The sequence below is a fragment of the Zosterops lateralis genome (assembly GCF_965231275.1).
Source record: "Zosterops lateralis genome assembly, chromosome: 13".
Taxonomy (NCBI): domain Eukaryota; kingdom Metazoa; phylum Chordata; class Aves; order Passeriformes; family Zosteropidae; genus Zosterops; species Zosterops lateralis.
The window spans coordinates 4,027,040-4,048,719 of NC_139773.1; the positions used below are offsets into that span (position 1 = coordinate 4,027,040).

At 44.0% G+C, this 21,680-nt stretch overlaps 1 protein-coding gene across 2 annotated transcripts; it reads left to right on the plus strand.

The window, feature by feature from the left end:
• Positions 1-1,260: 1,260 nt before the first annotated feature.
• On the plus strand, positions 1,261-20,596 carry LOC310914856 (C2 calcium-dependent domain-containing protein 4C-like). Of its 2 annotated transcripts, none has more exons than XM_083871315.1 (2): positions 1,261-1,346; positions 19,130-20,596. In XM_083871315.1, exon 2 carries the CDS (start codon positions 19,185-19,187, stop codon positions 20,481-20,483), a length of 1,299 nt encoding a protein of 432 aa, XP_083727441.1. In that variant the 5' UTR covers positions 1,261-1,346; positions 19,130-19,184; the 3' UTR covers positions 20,484-20,596. The 2 variants fall into 2 exon arrangements, with proteins under 2 accessions (XP_083727441.1, XP_083727440.1); XM_083871314.1 differs by lacking the exon at positions 1,261-1,346 and adding an exon at positions 18,794-18,850.
• Positions 20,597-21,680: the final 1,084 nt, after the last annotated feature.

Here is a 21,680-nt window from a genome sequence, read left to right on the forward strand (position 1 = left end):
TGTTTCCCTGGGTCACCAGATGTTACAGTACATTAACTCTTTTTCTGGAATAAAGAATCATTTTATTGTATTTTCTTAACTAGAGTGATTCAGTGTTAGACAACAATCTTTATCTTTAAAATGAGAAATGTTGTTAGCACCTTACCTAATACTGCATGTTATCTAAATTATTTGTTTGAAGACATATTAACTCTGTTTCCTTTTCCTTCTATAATCTCCTTCAATGGCTGGTAAGAGCTGTGCCTCATTTTTATCAAGTTCTATTGTTCAGAATTATTATCTATGATTTTTAACAAAAAAGTCTTTAAAAACAATGAAACACAGACTTGGACATATTTAAAGGAATCCAACATGTGCATTGTCTGAGTCCGTGTGGTACCAGAGGACAGAACTGTAGTTGACACAGAATTATTTCCTGCTGGAGTTTTGCCAAAGAAAAATTGGCATCATTTGCACTGTTCTTTATTGCAAGTCTCCTGTAATGTGTGTGTTTAATAAAATGTGAACATCTGCACCCATTGGATAAACTCCTTCTGTACCAGCAGTGTAACTCTTCCAAATCAATTTTTATTTGCAAACTTTCCACTCAAGCAAAGCCATCCTGAAGTATCTGCTTTGGGGCCAGGTGCTACTTTAGGGCTACTTTAGCACTACTTGGGTGTGGGTGAGGGTCTGTAGTGATGCAGAGTCCCCAGGCAGGTGCAAAGGAGAGCTGCCTTACTGCATAAACCAGGCCTTTTTGAGCAGTTAGCCCATTATCAGTTACACAGTTTTAAAGCAGAACAAACATAATTCAACCAGCCACCATACACCACAGTGTGAACATGCAATGGTTCTGTGACTTGTTTTTCTACCCGTAATTCAGCTGAGTCTCTTGCCCACAGTCCTTTTCTACTTAGCTGAAATAACAGGCCTGAGCCCTAATTTTTTCCTTTTGTAAAGTTTTGGTTATTGGTAACACTTGGGCTTTGAGGAGCTGAAGTATTAGATAAGCTTTGTTCCTTCCTCTGCTTCCCATTTAGTTGCTGTGTTCTCTTTATGGCCTCACTGGGATTTCCATGGCATGGCCCCAGGCTTCTGCAGGCAGCCAGCACTGCTGTGATCATTGATCTCCTCTGGAGAGCCAAGGAATGAAGTCACAGGAAAATGGAGCTGTGTTTTGGGATGGTTACTTCTAAGATAAGGCACGTGGTAGGCCAGAGTACAGGAAGACATTTGTCATCTGTGCTGTCAGGAAGCTGCTTATGTTGATTCCTCAGTCTGTTTCTTCCTGACTGTTTCTGGTGCTTTCCCTTGTCCTTGTGCCTTGATGCTTAACTGGAGTGGGTACTGCAGTCAGGTGTAAGGTGAGCATTGAGCTGTCAGCAGGGGCAGGTGGGCTCATATGTACTGCACAGGCTCATGATTCTGGCCTTTTCCACAGCAAGAGGGAAGCCTGCCAAGGGCTTTTGCTGGAGCACTTACTGGCCTTAGTTTAACTTTTCACACACCTGAAATTCTGGTTGGGTGTCTCTCTAGATATTTGTATTCCTCTTGGGTGTCTTGTTGGTTTTGGTTTTTTGGTTTTTTTGGGGTTTTTTTTGTTTTTTTTTTTTTTAGTAAACCACATCCTCAAATGTGCTCCAACAGTAGTAGAAAAATATATTTTTCCTTTTTGTTAAGCAGTATATGTACATAAAAACATAAGTTTTGTGTGGTAGAAATATACCAGTGCTTTTGCTCAATGGTATTTTACTGTGTTGCTGACAAATACTAAAATCTGAGGGGGGGGGAAAAAAAGGACAGGGGGCAAAATATAAGGAAACTTCCTCACAGCTGGTAGCAATGCTTTGAATAGTCTTAAGCTCTAAAAGGGATTGCAGTATGTGGGTAGGATTTTGCTTCGTAAACAAAGTGATTACATAGAACTAGACAGTCAATAACTTGGAGGATAAAAGGAGTTACCATAAAGAGGGCAGTAGGTTTTTGAGAATCTGTCTTCTACAGTAGAGTCTTAGGTCAGCCTATCCAATGCTCTCTAAATGGGTGAAGAATGCCACACTATAAAAACCTGGTGAAGTAGATCAGCTTTTACAAGGTCTGTGTGGGAAGCAAAGAGCCACTTCTGCCATTAAGTGGGAGACTGTAATTATACATAATTCATAATTCTGCATAATGTGTCTAAAGGGTAAGTGTGCAAGTGGAGTCCTTGTCTGGCAGTGCTGAGCAAGCAGCTTCTACCTGTGTGCATGTTCTTTGTGCTCATCAGGATGGCCTGTATTTAACTGAAGTGATGTCTGGATCTTCTGGTATTCTTGTTTGCAGAGGCATTTTATAGACATTTGTGCTACTGCTGTGTTATTTCTGCTTCCTGCTCTAATCAGAGCACATCATTTTGTTCATGCATATGAAACCAGGTTTATAAGAACAACAGTCTCAACCAAGTAATTAATCATTTCTGATTATGATTGTCAAATTCATATATAATCAGCTTTTTAGCCATGGGAATAGCAAATTAGATTTTCCCTCAGTAAAATGAAAAATTCATAATCTTCCTATGAAATAATGGACAGCACATAATTAATATAATATTCCATGTAATTTATATTTCTATAAAAATAGATCAGTGCATCCTTTGTTCTATGAATCCTTGGACTGTTATGAAAGTAAGCTGCCTTTTCTGTGACTTCATTGATAAATCTTTTGGTTGTTATGGTCTTTTGTTGATGTATTAAGTCAATAATGATTGAACAGCCTTTTAAAAATTATAACAGCAGTTACTAATGAGAACTGTACTACTTCTGGCATGCCTGAAGTCTGAGGGAACATAAATGCAACAGCCACAACTCTGGAATTTATGCTCAGCTGTGGAGCTTTGGAGTTCTGGTTTTGGGGACATTTTAGCTTTCAGGGTTGGCCTGGTTTATGTTCAGTTGCCCTGTCTCCTGCTGGGTGGTGGGAAGTCAAGGATGGCTGGCACTGCTCCTTCTCCCACTCTGCTTCAAGCACAGGTCCCTGGTATTTCTCTGGGCAGCCACACTGCCAGCCCTGTGCTGCCATCAGCCCCTTCTCAGACATTGTTCCCTGAGAGGGGCCACGGCCATTGCTTTCCTGCTGCTTGTAATGCAAATGAACCGGGGTGCCCTGGAGCAGCTCCTGTACCCAGCTAGACCACTAGAACAGGGCTAAACATTCCCCAGCCTTTTCTTTTTCATTTCAGACATCTCATAACAGAAGAGTCTTTAAATCTACTAATTGTAATCAGGGCTTGTGTATTTGGCAGTTTTCCCTTACTCCCTGACCAGCTTTACTCTTTCTGCCAAGCCACCCCTTCCTTCCCACAGCTGAATGTTTTGCAAGGCTTGACCTGAGCTTGTCCCAGCTCTGGAAAATGGACCCATGGATTTCTTCCCACTGAAGTAATGGATTCTAGAAAATTATTTGCTGTTTTTGGGTTGTACTTATGACCTCAAGAGCAAAATTCACTATTTCAGTGCAGACCTACATTCCTTCCAGAATGGGTTAGTCTGCATTGTGCTGTATGCTCCTCCTCCTTATCTTGCAGGAAGGGGGAATGAGATCTGCAACTTTTGTGTGGATAAGTCCCTGATGCTTTACTTGCTGGAATGTATTGCATACGAACATGCAATTATTACACATTTTGTGGTCAATTGCTAAGAAAAAATGTATCCCAAAGCAAGGGAGCAGTACAAGTTCTCTTATATCACTCTAGCCTTGTGCTCATGAAGTGTATTGAGGGATTTCTCAAGTGTAGTCCATCTTTTTTAATTATGAAGCATGAGCTGAGACTTCACTGGGGGGGTGTATCCTAATGGAAACTTGATGCTGTTCTTGGGATTTGTGTGTCATTCTGCACCATGCATTGGGCAGAGCTGGCTTTAGAGTTTGTGGTTTTTTAAGTACCCTTGCAAAAATTTGATCGTTCAAATAAAGCACAAAACAAGTTCTTTGTCTTTTGAATGCAGTAGGTGTCTGTGAACATGTGTGTGCATGTACATGCCTACCTCATTTACCAAAGAGTTGCAATTAGTAGTGACCTTGGCAATTTGGGCAGAGGTGATTTTTTTTTTTCCTTTTAACAGAATGCAGCAGATTTCAGTAAGAATTAAATTCAAGACAAGGTAGGAACTGATGCATACTGCACATAATTTTGTTTCAACTTTGCATACAAGGTTGATAGTTAAATCATTTCTAGTGAGGTGAAAATAATGCATAGGTAGAACTCAGACAGAGTTGATTTGGGGATTTTTTTCTTTACTTTTGAATGAGGCTCATCTCTTGGTGCTTGGCAGGGCCTGATCCAGGCACAGGCAAAGGAGGCAAAGTGGGCTCTGGCAGAGCCCTGAAAACCAGCCTGGCACCTGCTGCTGCCAGAAAAGGGGATGAGAATATATGAAACAGCAGCTACTTCAGGAAAATTGGGTCGTGTGAGCCTTTGCTGGATCCTGTTCACTTCTCTGTGGCAGAAAATGCCAGCTCTGCATGGAATATGTGTACTCCATCCTCAGGGCAGCACAGTGTAGTTTGCTTATGCTGGTAAGAAGCTTTGAGCCAGCTCTGGTGGTTGGCTTGCATTCTCTGTGTCTTCCAAACAGAATGCATTCAACTACTCATTAGCCACTTCACAAATCAGATCCTGCTTTAAAAACAGCTGCCAGGGAAAATTATTGATGAATAGTGGCAGACACCCCTGGATATTTACAGACAGATGAAACACTTAGACCCACGTGAAATGAAGTGTGAAAGATTAGCAGAACGACTGAGGAGAAACTCATCTGTTCCAGCAGAGCAGCAAGTTGTGGGCTCCTACGTGGTGTGCAAACAGAAGTGGCAAGATGGAGAAATGCAGGAGAGTGCTCCAGGTGTCAGAGTTGCAGGGACTGCTCTTGGGCTGTGAGCCTTTGTGAAGGGACCTGGAAGCAGCCTGTTCTGAATTGGTGGAGGAATTGAGGCATAGAGAATAAGTCTATGGGATAGAGAATCTACCTGTGAATAATCAGTCATTAATAAGTGTTACTTTTACTTTTCCACAATTCTATCCAGAAGAAATTGTAATAATGTCTCCAATTGTTGCTGAGTCCAATGAGTAACTTTCTCCAGTGGCACACTTCCAACTGTTTTTGTCTACTGAGCTTTCTGAGATGGAATATTCTTCCCTTGCCCAGAAGTGTCATCTCTTTTGTGGCCACTAAACTGGATTTCCATGTAGGAGTCTCGACTGCAGATTCTCCCAAATATGTAAATAAATACAGTAGAGGCTTACTTACACTGTATTAGGTGCAGCTAATTTAATAATGTCTCTGTGAGACAAATACTATTGGATTTAGCAGGAATGCTGCCACACCAGGGGCAAAAATGAGTTTCTTCTCACTATTGTGCTTTGAGGAATGATGCTGAAGTGTCACAATGCACAGCACTCAATATCTGGGGGTAACTAATCCATGCAATTAAATTTCAATTGATCTGCACATTACAATACTCAGAACCCCCTACTCTGTAAAATGTATTTTTCACAGAGCTTCAGTAACTATTGGCACCTTTAGATCCCCTTAGTATTTGTCAGGATTTCTTTGCATTGCCTCTTTCTACCACTCTAACAAAGCTCTGTGTGTCAGATTGTTTTTCTAGGCCCTGATTCAGCAGCCAGCATCAGGATTGAATGTCTCAGCAATAGCAGCACAGTCGGAGTTGGGACTGTGGCAGCAGTGAAAATGAAAAACTGGTTAGGTTTATAGTGGCATCCATTTTCTTGGAGGAAAAACAGTTCAGTGGGCAAGGATTAGTTTTCTAAAGGAGCCCATCACCTAAAAAGGCCAGCAGGACCCTGCTGCAATTTTGAAATAGCTCAAGTCCTGTTAGCCTGTGTCCTATCTGTGAAAAAGCTAATTTTTAACTGGTTGATCCTGCACCTCTTGAAGCTGATGGCACAAATCCTGCTGGAATCTGTGAGGCAGGATTAGGCATTCCCACGGCCTGCTAGTGAGCACTGGCACTATTGCTGACAGGGAGAAAGTACACAATGAAGTGATGAGGCCGAGCCCTATTTTGGGGCCAACAGGCACTTATGGTGGTGCTGAGTTCAGGCCATAGGATGAGGTAGTATCTGAACCTTGGCCTGCCAGGCATCAGGTCTATCTCTGTGCAAGTATTTAGGGAATCCTAAAAATGGCTGGCATGGTGCTGAAGCAACAGCTACATCACAGGATGAATTGTCCTGTTTTATCAGGTGATTTTTAGAGACCTGGGAGCTGTAACCCTCATGACACAGTGAGCTGGGCTTTTTCCTTTCACTGCTCCTGAGCTTGCCAGGATAACCTTATAGTTGGGCAGGTGCATTACTGCAGCAAGCAGTACTAGACACTGCTGCTGAGTGTAAGCATCCTGCCTTAGGAATGATTTTGGCATTCCTTCAATAATATGTAACAGTGCCAATTAGAGATACCACACAAATTAGAAACACAGCTCGCACAGAAATGTTTTTTATCCCTCAAGTGTTTAATTCAATTGTATCCTAATACAAATCTACTCTAGCAGTTCTAGTTGAATTTTACTTAAAGTATTACTTTATGCTTACAGAATTGGAATTTAAATTATTTAAATATTTCTTAGCCACCTAGAGAGGAAGAATATCTCTCCTGCAGCAACAGAACAGGCTCTCCTAGCTGTGCTTTCCCCTGTCAGTGCCAGCCCTTGCCCTCAGGAGCTGGCATGCAAGCCTTGCAGATATCTCAAGCTTTCCTTTGCAAAGAACTTTTTGAGTATCATGCATGTTTAGGGGTAGGAAGGAAGTAGAAAGGATTTTTATTTTTTTTTTCCTAAGTCTCTTTTTGATGAGAGACTTAGGTAATGACTCAGGAAAAATGTGAGAGATTTTTCTGCTTCTTGCCTGCCTAAAGAGAACTTTTTCATTGTTGATTGCAGCTCAGGAGTAACAGTTGAGAAAAGGATTTATAACTGCACTTCATGTACAGGTTTAGGAACCTGGAATCCATTTTGTAAATGTTATGGTACTCTTATCTTCCAAGGTCTGTGAAGTTAATGCAGGTTTGTGCATTTCTACTTGAACACAGGAAGAGAGGGGGAAGGCTGTGCAGTGCTGCAGCTGCAATGTGGAATCATCTGTGCCACAGTGGTAACAAGAGATGTGCATGCCCCAAACACACAGCAAGGGACAGCTGCTCCTTTGCCTTGGAGAGAGGAAAAGGGATGTCACTCACACCCTGGGAATTGGATGTGGTTGGGCAGCATCTCTTGAATATGCTTGCAATGGTTATATCTCCTTTCTGTGGGGCAGATACTGGCCTCATGTAGGATTGGCCAAGAAAACTCCCCAGAAAATAGAGGTTGGTACTTGCTTCATCACTTTGTAACTACAGAAGAAAGCTGATACAGCTGTCTTTGAGAACTCAGTCTCCTCAAGTAATACAGCCTGTTAGCTGTAAGTAGGAGCAGCCTTTTTGTGTTAAGATTTACAGTATAAAATAATCTGAGACTTGATGTTCACCCTTTCATTCCTTTCTTTTTATGCTTTGCACTTTGGTAAGGCAGATTTCCATTTGCTCAGCTGAAAGGTCTCCAAAGCTGGGCTTTTGCAATCTGTTGTGAGCTAATAAGAGCAACCAGGGTCTTGCATTACCATAGTGCTTTTGTGTTGAGGCACTGCAGGGTACAGGGAAAATGATTACCAGGTACTGAGATAATGCCACCCTCAGACAGGGGGGCATATGCACAGGTCTTAAGTGAGTGTTTCAAGGGGTGTCAGAAAATTAACGGTGACATGTAACAAGGGGTCAATCCAGGATGCAGCCTGCTGCTGGCTGGGCTCACTATTGCTTTCCTGTTGGTAAGATAGGTAGTGTGTCCTCAGTGCAGCCATCTTCAATGCTGATTGCTTCATTCCCCATCCTACACACCCAGGATCTATCAGACCTCCACTGGGACTCACTTTTCACTTCTCTGAGAAAGCCGTAAGTCAGATTTCAAGCTAAATCCCAATGGGGAAAAATGGTTCTTCCAGTGGAAAAGGGGAAATGAGGGCAAAATGAAAATGTTGTAGTGACTAAGTGCTTGAACAAAATGAAGGTACTTCTGAGTACATGAAGGACTAATGTTAGTGGGGAAATTGAATTTCAAGATAGCATCCTGTTGTATTGCACCAAAATTAAAGGAAAATGAAGTGATGAACATAAATTGTTTAGTCATAATCAATAAAATAATCTTTAATTTCACCCCAGAGTTTAATTTCAGCTCAGGTTTATGATATTCCATGTTAGTAACTGGCTTTGAATTTAAGGAAAGGACTAACCCTATAACACTTGTCATTTTAGGAGTAAAGAAAAGGCTTTGACAGGGCTGGTCCCTTAGAATCTCCAGTTACCAGAGCCCCATCCATGCAGACCTTCAGCTGACTCCTTAGGTCTCACAGGCTTTGCTGCTCAGAAAGCAGGGAGGGCAAGCTTAGGGGCTGCAGGTTTGGTGGCTTCCTGCACACCCTGATCAGTGGTTGGAATTGACAGTACCTTGTGAGGGATGTTTTGGTGTCTTTTCATTAAGTGCTGATGTTCACATTGCAGCACTCAGAGGGGGGAGGTTGGGTGAGGTGTGTCCTGACTAAAAGTTGGGGAAGGGGTTGGAGAGAATTGGCTGATTGACTGATGTAGCTGGGGAAATGCTGTGTGCCTGAAATCAGTACATGTTTTGCTATGTATTTTAGTGAGAGCTGAACAGCCTAGGGGCTGAATTCAGGAATTGCCTGTGTAGATAGACTTCAGCAGTGCAGACTGTGAAAGCACCTCAGCTGTAAGTGCAAGTCACATAATTCAGATGCTATTTAAAATCTTTTTTAAGAGACCCTACTGAGTGTTTATTCCCATCACTGAGTGTGAAAGTACACTTTCAGTTCTCTCACTGCACACTTAGGTCCTTTGTGCTTTGCCTTCCTGTAAACAACCACAAGCACTTTGTTTCATTGGGCTGCTTTGCTTAGGTCTTATTGAAGGACAGCAGAAATCCCAGTCAGCTGAGAGCCCACCAGGTGTCCAAACTTCTCCCCTGTGGCAGCCAGCCTGTCCCACTGCAGGGAGAGCTCCAGAATTTTAGCACAGGGACAGTCCAGCCCATCACAAGATGCTTCCCAGTTGCATGAGCCTGGAGGTGTACAACAGCTGTGAGTGCTGGGAAAACAGCTATAAACTGGTTACAGTTTGAAACAGCAAACAGACAAGCAGTGGGGGACGAAAAAGGAGAGCATAACATTAGATTTTCTTTGCATTTTTGACTGTGCAAGGAGTCATTTACAACTTTATAGTTTTGCAAGGGAATTTATGCTGCTTCAGAAAACTTGGCCACAGGGCAATGGGATCTACCAATCTCACGACTCAAAATCCCTTTTTGGCTCTTGGACAGGTTTTGCAGATGTTTCTTGTGTGCTTAGACATTGTTTCTGCTAAGTAATTCAATGAGGGAATAGGATCCTCCTGTCCAATATTGATGTGCAGCCCTTCCAAGAGGGGAGCTGTGCTAATCATCAGTTCTGGGGGTTTTCATGTAGAATTTTTTTGGGAAAATAATCCCAAAAAAAACCTGTTAGGTAAGATGCTTTTTGTTTATACTCACTAGTTGGAATCATGTCAGTGGTCAATGGCTCTGAAGTTTTTGTGGGGACTTTAATGCCGGGACACAAACTATGTTGTGCTCCTAGAGCCCTGTTCAACACCTCAAGCAAACCTGTGTACTGGGGAGTGTTTCCCCAAGAGGAAGGAGCCATTATTTCAGGGAGCATGGCCAGCTCTGTGCTTCTGCAATAGCAGGTTCATTTCCCCTGTGATAACTCAGAACTGGGCTTTTCACATCATCAGGTAGTAGAAAGCTGCAATTTTTATCTGTATTTCTAAAGCTGACTTGTCAAAAGATGTTACAATTAAGCTCACACACATCAATGCTTTTGAGAAAATTATGCGCCATTATTGATGAAGTCAAGGATTGACTGAGTCAGTGAGTTGAAAAATCATGCAGATGATGCAGTGTATATCTTTATTTTCCTCACTTTTAAATTCCAGACAGAGCAGTGAGATCATACCATCTTGCCTTTTGGCAGATTTTTGATGTATTGATCGCTTAATAATTTCTTATTCTATTTATTGGTTTATAAAATTTCCAGTCCCTCAGTTTGCTTTGTGAATATTGTTAAAATCAGAAGAAGGTTCAAAAAACCACCTGGAAACAGATATGGTCGTGGGTCTGAATTTTTTTGGGGACTCTAAGTAAACTCATTACATGTCTACTGTTTAACTGACAAAACTTATGTAAAACATTGATTGCCTATGATCTTAAATTTTCTTCTGAGTTTGTTACATGTCCTGATATCCTGCAGAAAATTAAAACATCTGGAGAAAAAAAAAATCCCTCTTATCTTTTACTCTGAATTTGCAAAAATGGAAACCAACAGCTGTTTCAGAGCCAAAAAGAAATAAAAAGCATGTAGCAGGTGGTGCCATGCATGTACATCTAATTGCAATCTAACAGTCTGCAAGCCAGCTACCAAATAGGGAGGGGTGAGATCATAATTTGGGCAGAGAAGGGGAGCGAAGACAATAGGAAAGTGAGAGAAAAGTTTTGGCTCAGGAAATTAATATCTTTATAGAGGAGAGAAATAAGTGTAACTAAGAGCAGTGAGTTGTGATATCCTTTTGTTTTTGGAATGTTGTCCTCTTGACTCATTGCTGTCTAGAGAAACTGGCTGTAGGTGCCAGAAATCGTGGGGAGGTGATGGCATGTCTGGTTCGTGGTCAGTGTGAGTGACCCTGACGGACTTTGTCAGGTGAGATGCAGCTCACGGTTCTGAGGCTCACGTGGAGCCTCTGGGCCTCCCCTCACATCCTCTATGTGTGTCTGCCCACACCTGTGCCTTGAAGGATCAGATATGTGAACAGCCCTTTTCAGTTATTTCCTCATAAAAAAGCTTTCCTGCAGCACTGGGGTTTTATGGTGTGGATCTCAAGTGCCTCAGCGAAAATCATGTTCTGATGTGGGTAACTCTGCAGTCACAATTGCTAAGCTGGGTCAAAGGGAACGTGGCATGTGTTTGGCCCATGATTCTCTTCTCAGCTGTGCAGTGAAAGTCTGAAGTCAGCAGGATTACACAGAGGTGAAGCCAGCCTGGCTGAGAGGAGGGAGCATGAGCCCATTCCCAGCTGCTTTCTGTCCAGAGGTCTGATGGTGATTTATTTTAATGCTGTTTTTCACTGACGCCCCCCAAAGGTACAATTTGGTTGCATTTTCTGTGATCAGATCAATCTTCCATCTTATTGTCAGCCATCCACTGATAGTAATCCCCAGTTAATTATTTCTTTTAATGCTATCTCACTGTACAGATAAACCATAAAGGATTTCTTTGCCTGGAGGACATGTGCTACTGACTTAAACTGATTTAGGAAATGCTTTTCCAGAATTTCACTGGGCAGCACACTGAAAGCAGTTTGAAAAAATATTTAAAATTAAAGCATTGTCTAACAACACAAGCCCAAGAGTGCTTTTTTCCCTTGTCTGGCACTCCATTCAGTGGGTGAAATGTACTCCTGCATAGTACCACTAAGATCATGTATCTCTGAAACCATCCTTGGAGGGCTTCTGTCAATGTGCCATAGCAGCTCCCTGTTGCCAGGGCAATACTTCAAAAATGAAAAGAAAGATCTACAAACCTGTAGCTTATTTTGCAAGTTTCCTTTAGAAAACTTAATTAAGCCCAGGGTTACTAAGGTTCCTCACAACTTCTAAGGGGTTTTGACTTAGATCTAACCACAAGCAGAAGGGATTTGAATTATATTCTTAGAGGAAAGCAAATTGTTGACAGGTGAAGTTGGGCTGTTGTTGATGACTTTTAGTCTGCCTGAAAGAGCTGATCTTTTCATGGACAATGTGGACTAAATATCTGGGGGCCTGAAGCTCCTCTGGCCTTATTTCCACTTGAACTGATTTTGGACTTAATGATCTTAAAGGTCTTTTCCATCAAAATCGTTTGTCATTGAATGAATCCCAATCTTCATTGCTTTTGGAAAGTTGCTCAGCAGTAAATTGCCAAGTATAATATTTTAATTAGCTAAGATTGGTTGTTCTTCCCAATTTCCACTGATCACAGTAAATAGCAATTAAGAGCAAACAGCACAGAGTGAGGGTGCTGCTGCCCTGGAGCTCAGTATTAGGAATAATCAAAGCCAGAGTTCTGGGCTTATTAGTGCCTGGGCCATTTGCTGGCCTGCAGTTTGCTGAAGAGTTCTGCTTAATGAAAAGCAGCAGGGACAAGTTGATGACTTTGTGATCCTGGCCCTACTGTCTGAGAGTGCTGATGAGGCAGACACTGCTGTGGCACAGAGTGGAAGAGCAGTCTCTGCCTGGAGGCCAGAGATGGGATTTTCTCTGTGAAACAGCAGCTTTCAGGTGAGTTTTGGCCCAGAGACACATGAGAGGGGCTGGTCCCTGCCCTCAGCTGATCATCTGCATAATAAATTAATGTCAGGGATAGCAGGAATGCCTTCCTGCTGCCCAGGAAGTTTGTCATTTATTTTAATGTAGGAGGAAAATACAGGAGCTGCTGGATCACCTGGCTGGTTTCACACTCAGCTCTGAGGATGGTGCTGCCCATCATGAAGGAAGAGCTTTGATTCCCACAGGTACAGCTGGAAAAGGTCCCCTCATGTCCCTCCTTTCTTCTCAATGACCTGCCTGTGCAGCTCCTTGTGAGACTGGTGCTACAAGAAGCATTTCCCAAAGTTTTCATTGTATTTGTTGTTTTAATTGAAACAAAGTAAAGACAAAGATACTTGTAAGTGCCCGGAAACAGAGCAAAGCATCTTCTACCTAACACACTTAGGAAGCAGAAAACCCCACAAGTGTCTTAACAGCTGAAGTGTTGGGTTCTGCTTTGGGGCGTGTGAAGCCTCAAGTGAAACATGCACTACAGGTAAGTTGCAGCCTGTTTGAAGCATTTGGGGTGGAGGAGGTTCCCAGAACACAAGTGCCATGTGTCCACATTTCCTGTTTCAGCAGGAGTTTGCTGGCCCTGGGGGATGAGAGGGAGAGGCTGAGGCAGGATTCAGACTTCAGGCTGGCCTGAGGGAATGAAAGGATGAGGAAGCCAAACAATAAAGGGTTTAATTTTGTCCTCCCCACTTAAGCAAAGCTCCTCACCATGAAACAATTTTTACCAAGTGCTAGAGAATCTGTTATAGCCACATGAGCCTATTTCTGCTTTTCCAGTGGGAATATGTGTGACAGCAATAACTGCTAATTATTTTTCTTTATGCAGTAATATCTGGCCATATGTTTAAACTCTGTGTTTGGTAGCAGCAGTTAAACAGTTTTTCTCGTGCTTATGGATTTCTGAGTTGGAAAATCCTTGGATTTCTACCACTCTTCTTGCTTGCTGCTGTGAACTAGTGTTGTTCTCCAAGCACTTTTAACCTAATTTGCTACACATCTCTGGTTGTAAACCATTAATAGCAGATGTTTAACGTGGGAGTTCTGGGGTGTGCTCCACAACATGCCCCAGAGCTGCTGCTTTATCCCAGGAAATAATTATAGTATCCTGTGACTTTTCTTCTGATTTTCCTTTAAATGAAATTTCAGTCCATTTCCTCATGGTAACAAAACTGTCACTGTCTGTTTTCACCCTTTCTGCTCCCAAAGACCAAACCCAGTACCTCCACAAAATCCTGAGCCTTTTCCCAGAGCTGCCTGAAGTCTGCAGGGCTCTTTACACTGATTCCTGGAATTAGATTCCTCTTACCAGTATCAGGTTAATTAACAGATTTTTTTCCTCCCACCACTGCCAGTCCAAGGCATTGCTGTTCTCCAAATACTTTTTAGGGCATTAGGAGGTCTGAGATAAGGGAGAAAATCATAAATTATCTGTACGAAGCTTTGCAGGGTCAGGGCCATAGCAGGCCCTGTTTTGTAAATGGAAAGTAAAAGTAGAATGCTGTCTCATTTCTGAAAACACTCCTGCAGAAACACAACCTAGGGGACAGAAAGCTACAATCTAGAAATGTGGAAATTTTAGAAAAAGTACTGTCCTTTTGTACACAGAAATGCTGAGGGCAATCTAAGGGTGAAAAGTCTAGCTTTGAGCTCTGCTTTGAAGGTGGAACTTCAGTGTACCAAAAGCAACATCTGTTTCTTCATGAGATGCTGCTGGTTAGTGAAACTACTCTGAAATATATTCCATTTAAAGGTATAACTCTCATGATTACATGTCCTGTCCATCGAGACATTGTGGCCAATTCCACCAGTGTGCTGTGCCACCTTCAGGTAGAAGAAATGTTCAACTAAATTTTACTCTCCATAGGAAAATATGACTCTTCAATTACTGGTGAGTTTTCTTTTTTAATATTTAATTTGCAATGACTAGGTAAAGCTGCCTGGAGTAGCTTGTGGTCTTGTCTTGCTGCTAAGCAGGAACATTTCCCAGTCAAAGTGTAGATGAAAGCTGTTGTAAACAACTAGAGATTCACTGTGTGTTGTGTGGAGAGGAGGAAGTCATCTGGAGGCTGCTGTTCTTTATGTACTTTACACACCCTTCCACAAGCAGCATTAGGATCCCTCTATGAGGCAGCTCCTGCAGCAGAATTCCCCAACCCAGTTCTCCATCTGCCTCCCTCTGGGAATGGAGCAGTGGCCAAGGGAGGAACAGGAGTCTCCACACAATTCCTTAGAGCTGGGCTGTGCTTGTGGGCTCTCCCAGCCCCTCACAGTGTGACTGCAGGGCCTGCAGGCAGCTGCACTTGTTAGTGCAGAGCTTAGAAACTCCTCCTGCAGTGACATCTCAGTCTCTGTAGCTCAGGGCATGGAAAATGGTGGGAAGTGATGTTTGCCAACTCACCTGTTTTTGAAGTGTTAAACACTCCCAGTCAAGATCCAGCATGTTTTGAGGAGGTGAATTATCCTTTTTGAAATGTCCTTGGCTTGTTGCCGTGTTCCTTCTCCTGAGCCTTGTGTGTACCAGCAGGTTGCTGCTGCTTCAACACAGACACGTCATTGGTGCTTTTAAGCTTCATACAAACTGTCTGTGCAGGACACACTGCAGCCAGCCAGGGAGAATGTGGATTTCAGGGGCATCACAGAGAGATCCTTCCTCTGTTCTTCAGTTTAAGGTTGCTTTGGAGCTGTGCTCTTTGGAGAAGGACACCTGTGGGTGTGACTGGAGCTGTGGGAGGAAGGTTAAGAACTGCTTGTTTAATAAAACCTGCCAGGGTTTTGCAGTGCATACATCAACCCTGCTATATTTTTGGAAATCACTATCACCTTTTGCAAGTTTCTGCATGACTACAGGAGTATTATATGGCACAGTTGTAGAGGAAACTCTCATTATTATTTGTGTAAATCACAGAGCACAGCATGTGGTGTCTAACTTGACAGTTTTAGCCTTTTGTGTTGAAGGAAGAGGCAAGCGGGAAATCCTCAGAGTTATTCTTCCAAAGAGTAACTTCTGGTATTGTAATACCTGGTTAAGGTGCTAGTAGTAGATAATTATACATTTGCTGACTCATATAGTCTTTCTTTGAGGCATGAAATTATGTCTAAAATGATAAAAAATCAGCACATAGGTCCATAGCTTTTCTCTAATTTGAGTTTTTGAAATGGATGTAAAAAATACATTCTTTGCATGGACAGACATAGATTTAGTTTCCTAATACACAGTCCTGGCACTGTTTTCTTCTTTTTCTCTTTAACCTTGATAGAAGTGATCCTTATGATTCTAAGGTTTGTGGAGACTTTTTTGGTTTGTTGCTTTTTACAGAGGCTCACTTTTATTTGAAAACAAAAATTATTTTTAGCTTCTCTCTTTCATATTTAAATTTACTTTGAGCACAAAGAAGATGGAGAGAACAGTTTTTCTCTGTGTGAGATTCACCTTGCAGGTGTCAATGTTACTTTATATGGAATGAATGAGAATGTCCATCAAATTAGACTACATTAGGCATGGGACCAAACTGCAGAAAATATTCTTCTACTGAGTCCACTAGAATAGAGATGGTTGCATGAACATGAAGTGGTGTGGGGTTTTTTTGTTTGTTTTGGTTTTTTTTTTTTTGTTTGTTTGTTTTTTTGTGTGTGTGTGTGTGTGTTTGTGTGTGTCTAAGCAGGAAATCTGATTTGAATGCAGCTGAGGAGCAGCTATTGCTGTTGCCTTAAGAATGGTGCGCTGTTTGTGCTGCCTCATCCAGGACTGTCATTCACATCTGCCCCTTTCACAGCAGAACCAGAAGTTGTTTTGTTTTTATCTTTCCAGTCATTTTGGCTGGACAGGGAGTGTTTTCCCCTCCCCTGGTGCACATCCTCCACGGGCTGTCAGTTCCTGCCACCTCTCTGTCCCCTGTAAACCACCCAAAGGGTTCTCCTGGCAGTTCCAGGCCTTTGGACCATGGTTTGGATTCTGATGTATCCCTGATGTATCTTCCCTCCCGCAGAGGCGGGGCTTGGCAGGGGCTGTCCGGGACCCGCAGGGAGGGGGACGAGGTACGGACCGACCTTTCCTGAGCTGCTGTGCCGGTGAAGTCCGAACGGCAGGAGATAAATAATATCAGTAACACACGAAGGAAAACTCTCGGGTGACTCCTGTGTTGCTAGGAGATTGCATTTTTTTACAGCCTCTGCCCAGATCCCAGCGTTTCACCTGTTGTTGGTACAGGGGTTGTAATAAAGACTTGCCGTGAATTATATCCGGTTTAAAAGTGGGTTATTGTAGGCACATCTTTTATAGCAACAGGAAGCCTTGTTGGCAGCATATTTTAATTATGCTCTGAAGCTAATCAAGGAAGGAGAATCTGTTCTGAACACAGGAAGCTACATATACACATTTGAGTGCCTATTTCCACGGGGCAGGTACATGTGCTTAAGTGTTACTGAACTCCCAGCACACGAACAATCTGTTAAATGTCTATAACGTGCAGGCTTTCATAGGAAGGGGAGGATCCACCACCCATGTAAAGCACCTGCTTCCTCTTTACAGTCACTGGAGGGAGACAGGCAACTGTGATCAGGAGACTCTGATCACCTCTGGAAAAGCCCTAACACTTTTCCCTGATGGTAGAGGAAGATAAAGAGACTGAAGAGAAATCATGTGCCTATATCAGGGTCGTTATTTTATTTCATCACTGCCTGGTGCTAGCTGTGAACTTAGTACACCTGAGGCTGGTAGCCATGACTGCTGTGTATGAACAATTTCTGTGATCTGTTTCTGAAGGCAATAAGGTTTCCACTAAAAAGCACAATTTCCTTAATTTTTATCCATGTTTAGAGTTAATTTTTACTTCGGTATTAAAGGCAGAGGTGCATATATTGGAACAAGCTCTGTTACTCTTTGGAAACTACATGGTATGTAATGCATGATACATGGTGTGGCGTTGTCTGGTCTGAATGGATAACAGCTCTAAGGTTCAGCTATAACAGCTATTGCTTCCCAAAAGAAAATCCCAGCCTCTCAGTAACTCCTCTTACCATGCTGCTGTAAAGTCTCATTGGCTGGAGGAAGCACAAACCCTCTCCAGAAACCTCTTAATTAGATTGGGGATTATTTGAAGCACACCCACATCATGTAAGTTCATCTAAGTGAACTACACGAGCTCACACAATTGAAATGTCACTGGGCTATTTGGGGTGTCCCGAACCTTTTTACAAAGCACGACAGAAAGAATTTTCTCAGATTTTAATCACTAGAAGATTGTTCTGCAAATGAAGCTTAACTGGTATAACACAAACGGGAGAGCGGTAGGGCTTACACCCAGGACACGTGTGTACCCAATGAAATCTTTCAGCAGGTTCAAAATGTTCCCTGCCCCTGCTGCCCACGGGATTTGTTTTCTCTGAGCACATCTCGCCTATTTCGAGCACACAGTAAACATGCACTTTAGCTTTCAGCGGAAACGAGAAGATTGTCATTTGTATACTATCGCTGTGTTATAGGGTTCAAATGAATATTCAGCCAACAGGTTTGGCAGCCCTTCCTGGCTTTGCGTTAAAGATTCCTATTTGCAGCTTGCGGAATAATGACAGAGTTTGCAGAGGTCCGCTCATTGGTGAGGAAGTTCATGGATCCCACCTGGCTTTGTGCAGGGTCTGTTGAGCGTCACCCGTGCCTGGGTTTTTGACGTGCTGCTTTTCAAGGTGACTCGCCTTTAAAGCATTTTGTGCCTTGTCTTTCTCCTCACTCCAGCTGCGTTCCCGCTTCTGTTGTTGCTCGGTATCAGTGATAGAACACCGTGCCAGGGTTCCGTCGTCTCCTGGTCTTTGTGAGTAGCGAGGGGGTGGACACACATTCAAATGTAGAAGGGCTGCAAAGTTCTTTACAAATGAGCTTGAAAACCGCAATCCCCACTTCCTACTGCTCTAACGCTGGAAAGCTGCCAGGATCTCCAGAATAATCCCCAAGACAATGTTGCTTTTGTCCGGGGTTTGTTAGTTATCTCAAAACACCTCGGGACGCCCCTGTAAGTAGATATTAATCAAAAAGAAACTGGAGGCAGGGGCAGGACAAGAGGCCGGGCGCGGGCAGCCCCGTTCCCCCCGCTCTCGCAGGCGAGTGCCAAGCGCCGGGAGCATCTGCCGCTCTGTGGGGGCGAGAGGAGACGGCCGGAAAGCGCTTTCCCGTGAGAGGCCCCTCCTGCAAGTCCCTCCCCGGTGCCCGGCAGAGCTCCTGCAGGGCAGCTCCTGTCCTGTCCTGCCCGCCCCTCCCCGCGCTGGGAGGCGCCGGGCACGGCTACAAAAGGGCCGGCCCGGGGCGGGCTGTGCCATCCTGCCTGGAGCCGCCGACACCGAGCCGGGGCTGCGGGAAAGAGCAAGGCTTACACTTGGCAAGGTACGTCCTCTACTAAGGGAAAATCACGGTAGGGGTTATGCGAGAGGGATGTTTTCCTCTAGTGAGGAAACTCGATGCTGTTTTCTTTCTTTAGTATTTTAGTTCCGTTCTTGCACCATTTGACTTTAAAGGTTGTGTGCTGGGCAGGGGCTGTTTTGAACACGGGGATTGAATGGGCTTGTGCTAGTCCTGCCTTGAATGGTACCCTCGGTGCCTTGCTTGGCTGTAGTGTGTCCAAGAAGGATGTTCATGTACTTTTTCCTCTCTGTGTGTCTGCAGGTGGATTTCTCCTTCAGGCTTTTCCCCTTTGAGAACCTCCTGCCCAGCTACGGTGATGTGGTTCTTGGAAAAGATCAGAGCATCACATGAAAATGGAAACCTCCCCAGCTCTTTCTTCCTGGGACTGCCACAAGGCCCAAATCTGCCAGAAAAAGCCCGACTGAGGGCTGCTGCTTTTCCAAATGTGATCACTCCTGACAGAATCCCTGAATTCTGCATTCCCCCCAGGCTGACCAGCTCTGGCTCCATTAAGGGCAATGGCTTCCAGCAGGATCACAGTTCAGTGGATGGAGCTCTTACTTCTGATTACAGCCCCAGCTCTTTCCCACATCTCATTCAGGTGGAAAGTGTTGAAGAGGAGATGGCAGCCCTGGAGGAAGAGAGCACTAATGCAGACCCCCAGTCCCAAGCAGCACTCTCCCTGCCCCACTTTCCCAGAGCCCCCACTTCCTATGGCTTCTGCACTTTGCTGGAGAGTCCCCACACCAGGAGAAAGGAGTCCATCTTCCATGGTGATCCCCGTGCTGCTCTGCCCAGCCTGAAGCTGCCTCGATCCAGAGCTAACACCTTCAGTGGCAAAGGGAGTATGTCCAACCCCATTGCCATCAGCTTTGCCTCTGTGAGACTGCCGCCCAAGCATCTCTCTCTGCAAAGGCAGGGTGCCTGTGACAGTGACACGGCCTCTTCCAGCGACTCCTCTCCTTTCAGTTCCCCCCTTCTCAGCAGGTCACCTCCCAGACCCTGCTCCCTGATCAAAGCACAGAGTCAGGAGGGGTTGCCCTGCAGAGCACTGAAAGACAAGAGCAAACACAATATGCCCAGGAACAATTCTCTCTCCACAGAGGAGAGCAGCTCCACCGATAACAGCCCCTGTGCCATCAGGAGAGCCTCCGAGGGGCTGCTCGGCATGCGGAGCTTTAGCGCCTCCTGCTCTCCCATGTTCCCGGTGGACCTGAGCTGCAGTCGGGAGAGGCTGCTGGGGGAGAGCACCGTGCTCATGGACAAGGGAGGCGTGCTCAGGCTGTCAGCCGAGTACTGCTCCGAGAACGAGCGGCTGCGGATCCGCCTCATCAGTGCCGAGGGGTTATATGATGATTCTGTAGAGCCCAAAAACATAAACTGCTGTATCTCCTTCTCCCTGGTGCCCGGGAAAACACAGAAGCAGAGAAGCACAGTTATAAAGAGAAGCAGAAATCCCATCTTCAATGAGGACTTCTTTTTCGATGGCATTGCAGAAGAGGAGCTGTGCAGCCTCTCTGTCAGGATGAAAGCAACAAATAAAGGGTGCAGTATGAAACGGGATTATACCTTAGGAGAACGGGAATTGTCTTTAATGAGTATGCTGTCAGTGTAGTGCTTCAAATATTCAAACAAATTGTCTTCTGGAAGTTTTCTACTAAATAAAGTTTTGGGCTGACTTTTACGTTGGTTTTTTTTTTTTTTTTTTTTTTTTTTTTTTTTTTTTTTTTAAAGAATACTTAAAAGCACTGCCTTGCTTGGTGTTACTGTCATGATCTTGTGCCTTGTTTTGCTGTTTAACACTTCAAATTGAGATATTAGGTGTCAAAAGGTGGCTGTGGAGCAGACCTCTGCCTGCAGAGTAGGACAGCAGGGCTAGTTTGCCTTTAGGATAAAGGATTAGGCTGTTACCAAGTCAAGGCTGTTGTTTATGGTGCTCAGGTCATAAACTTCAGGTGGATTCAGGTGGAAGTGTTTTTCACTCTTCCTGGTCCCTAAGTGGGTAACAGTCTGTGCACACAGTACACCCTGAACTCTATTGCAGCTCCTTGGTACAACATCTGTTCAATGGACCATTTTGTGCACTCACATTTGCATAAACTAATGTTTTAATGAGCCCTGTATTCAGAGGGAGAATGAGGCCTTTTACAACAGGTGGTTTTGGATTCCCCAAGCCGGTGTAAGTTCGTGTTGAGGATAACAAGATCAGCTTCTGAGCAGCAGCTAAAAGCCACTGGAGGCAGGGCTGTCTTTACACAGCCCTGCAGTATAAACACCCAACCAGCCTGGGTGAGGTTGCAGCACGATCAGCATCCTCTTTTCCCTTCCCTTTCCACGGTCGGTTTCACAGCCCACAGAACCAAGTTGCCAGGTAATTGCGTTTTGATCAGGAATGCACCGGAGAGCTACAGCCCTCAGCAGTTCAGCTATTGAATCCTGTCTGAAGCTGAAGCAGATAAGATATCAGTGCAGCAAGGGCAAAGGACAGTTTGGGATCTCGGCATTGAATTCCTGCTTCAGCTAATGACTTGATGCATGCCTTGCTCAAGCCATTGTCATACAATTAGTGTAATCAATCCGTCCTGTCACCACGCGGTGAGTGGCTGAAGCACTCGCTTCGCTTCGGTGCCAGGGAAAACACAAAGGTGCGGAACTCCTGCACGCTTGAGACCATCTCTTTTTAATGAGGCTTACTGGGGGATGGGTAAAATGGATAAATTAGTGGGAGAAGGCAAAAGTGTCTTGAAAGTCCAGGCCTGTTGCTGCCTCCCCTGATTATGTTGCAGGCTTCATTATGTGAAGGTAGATAAGC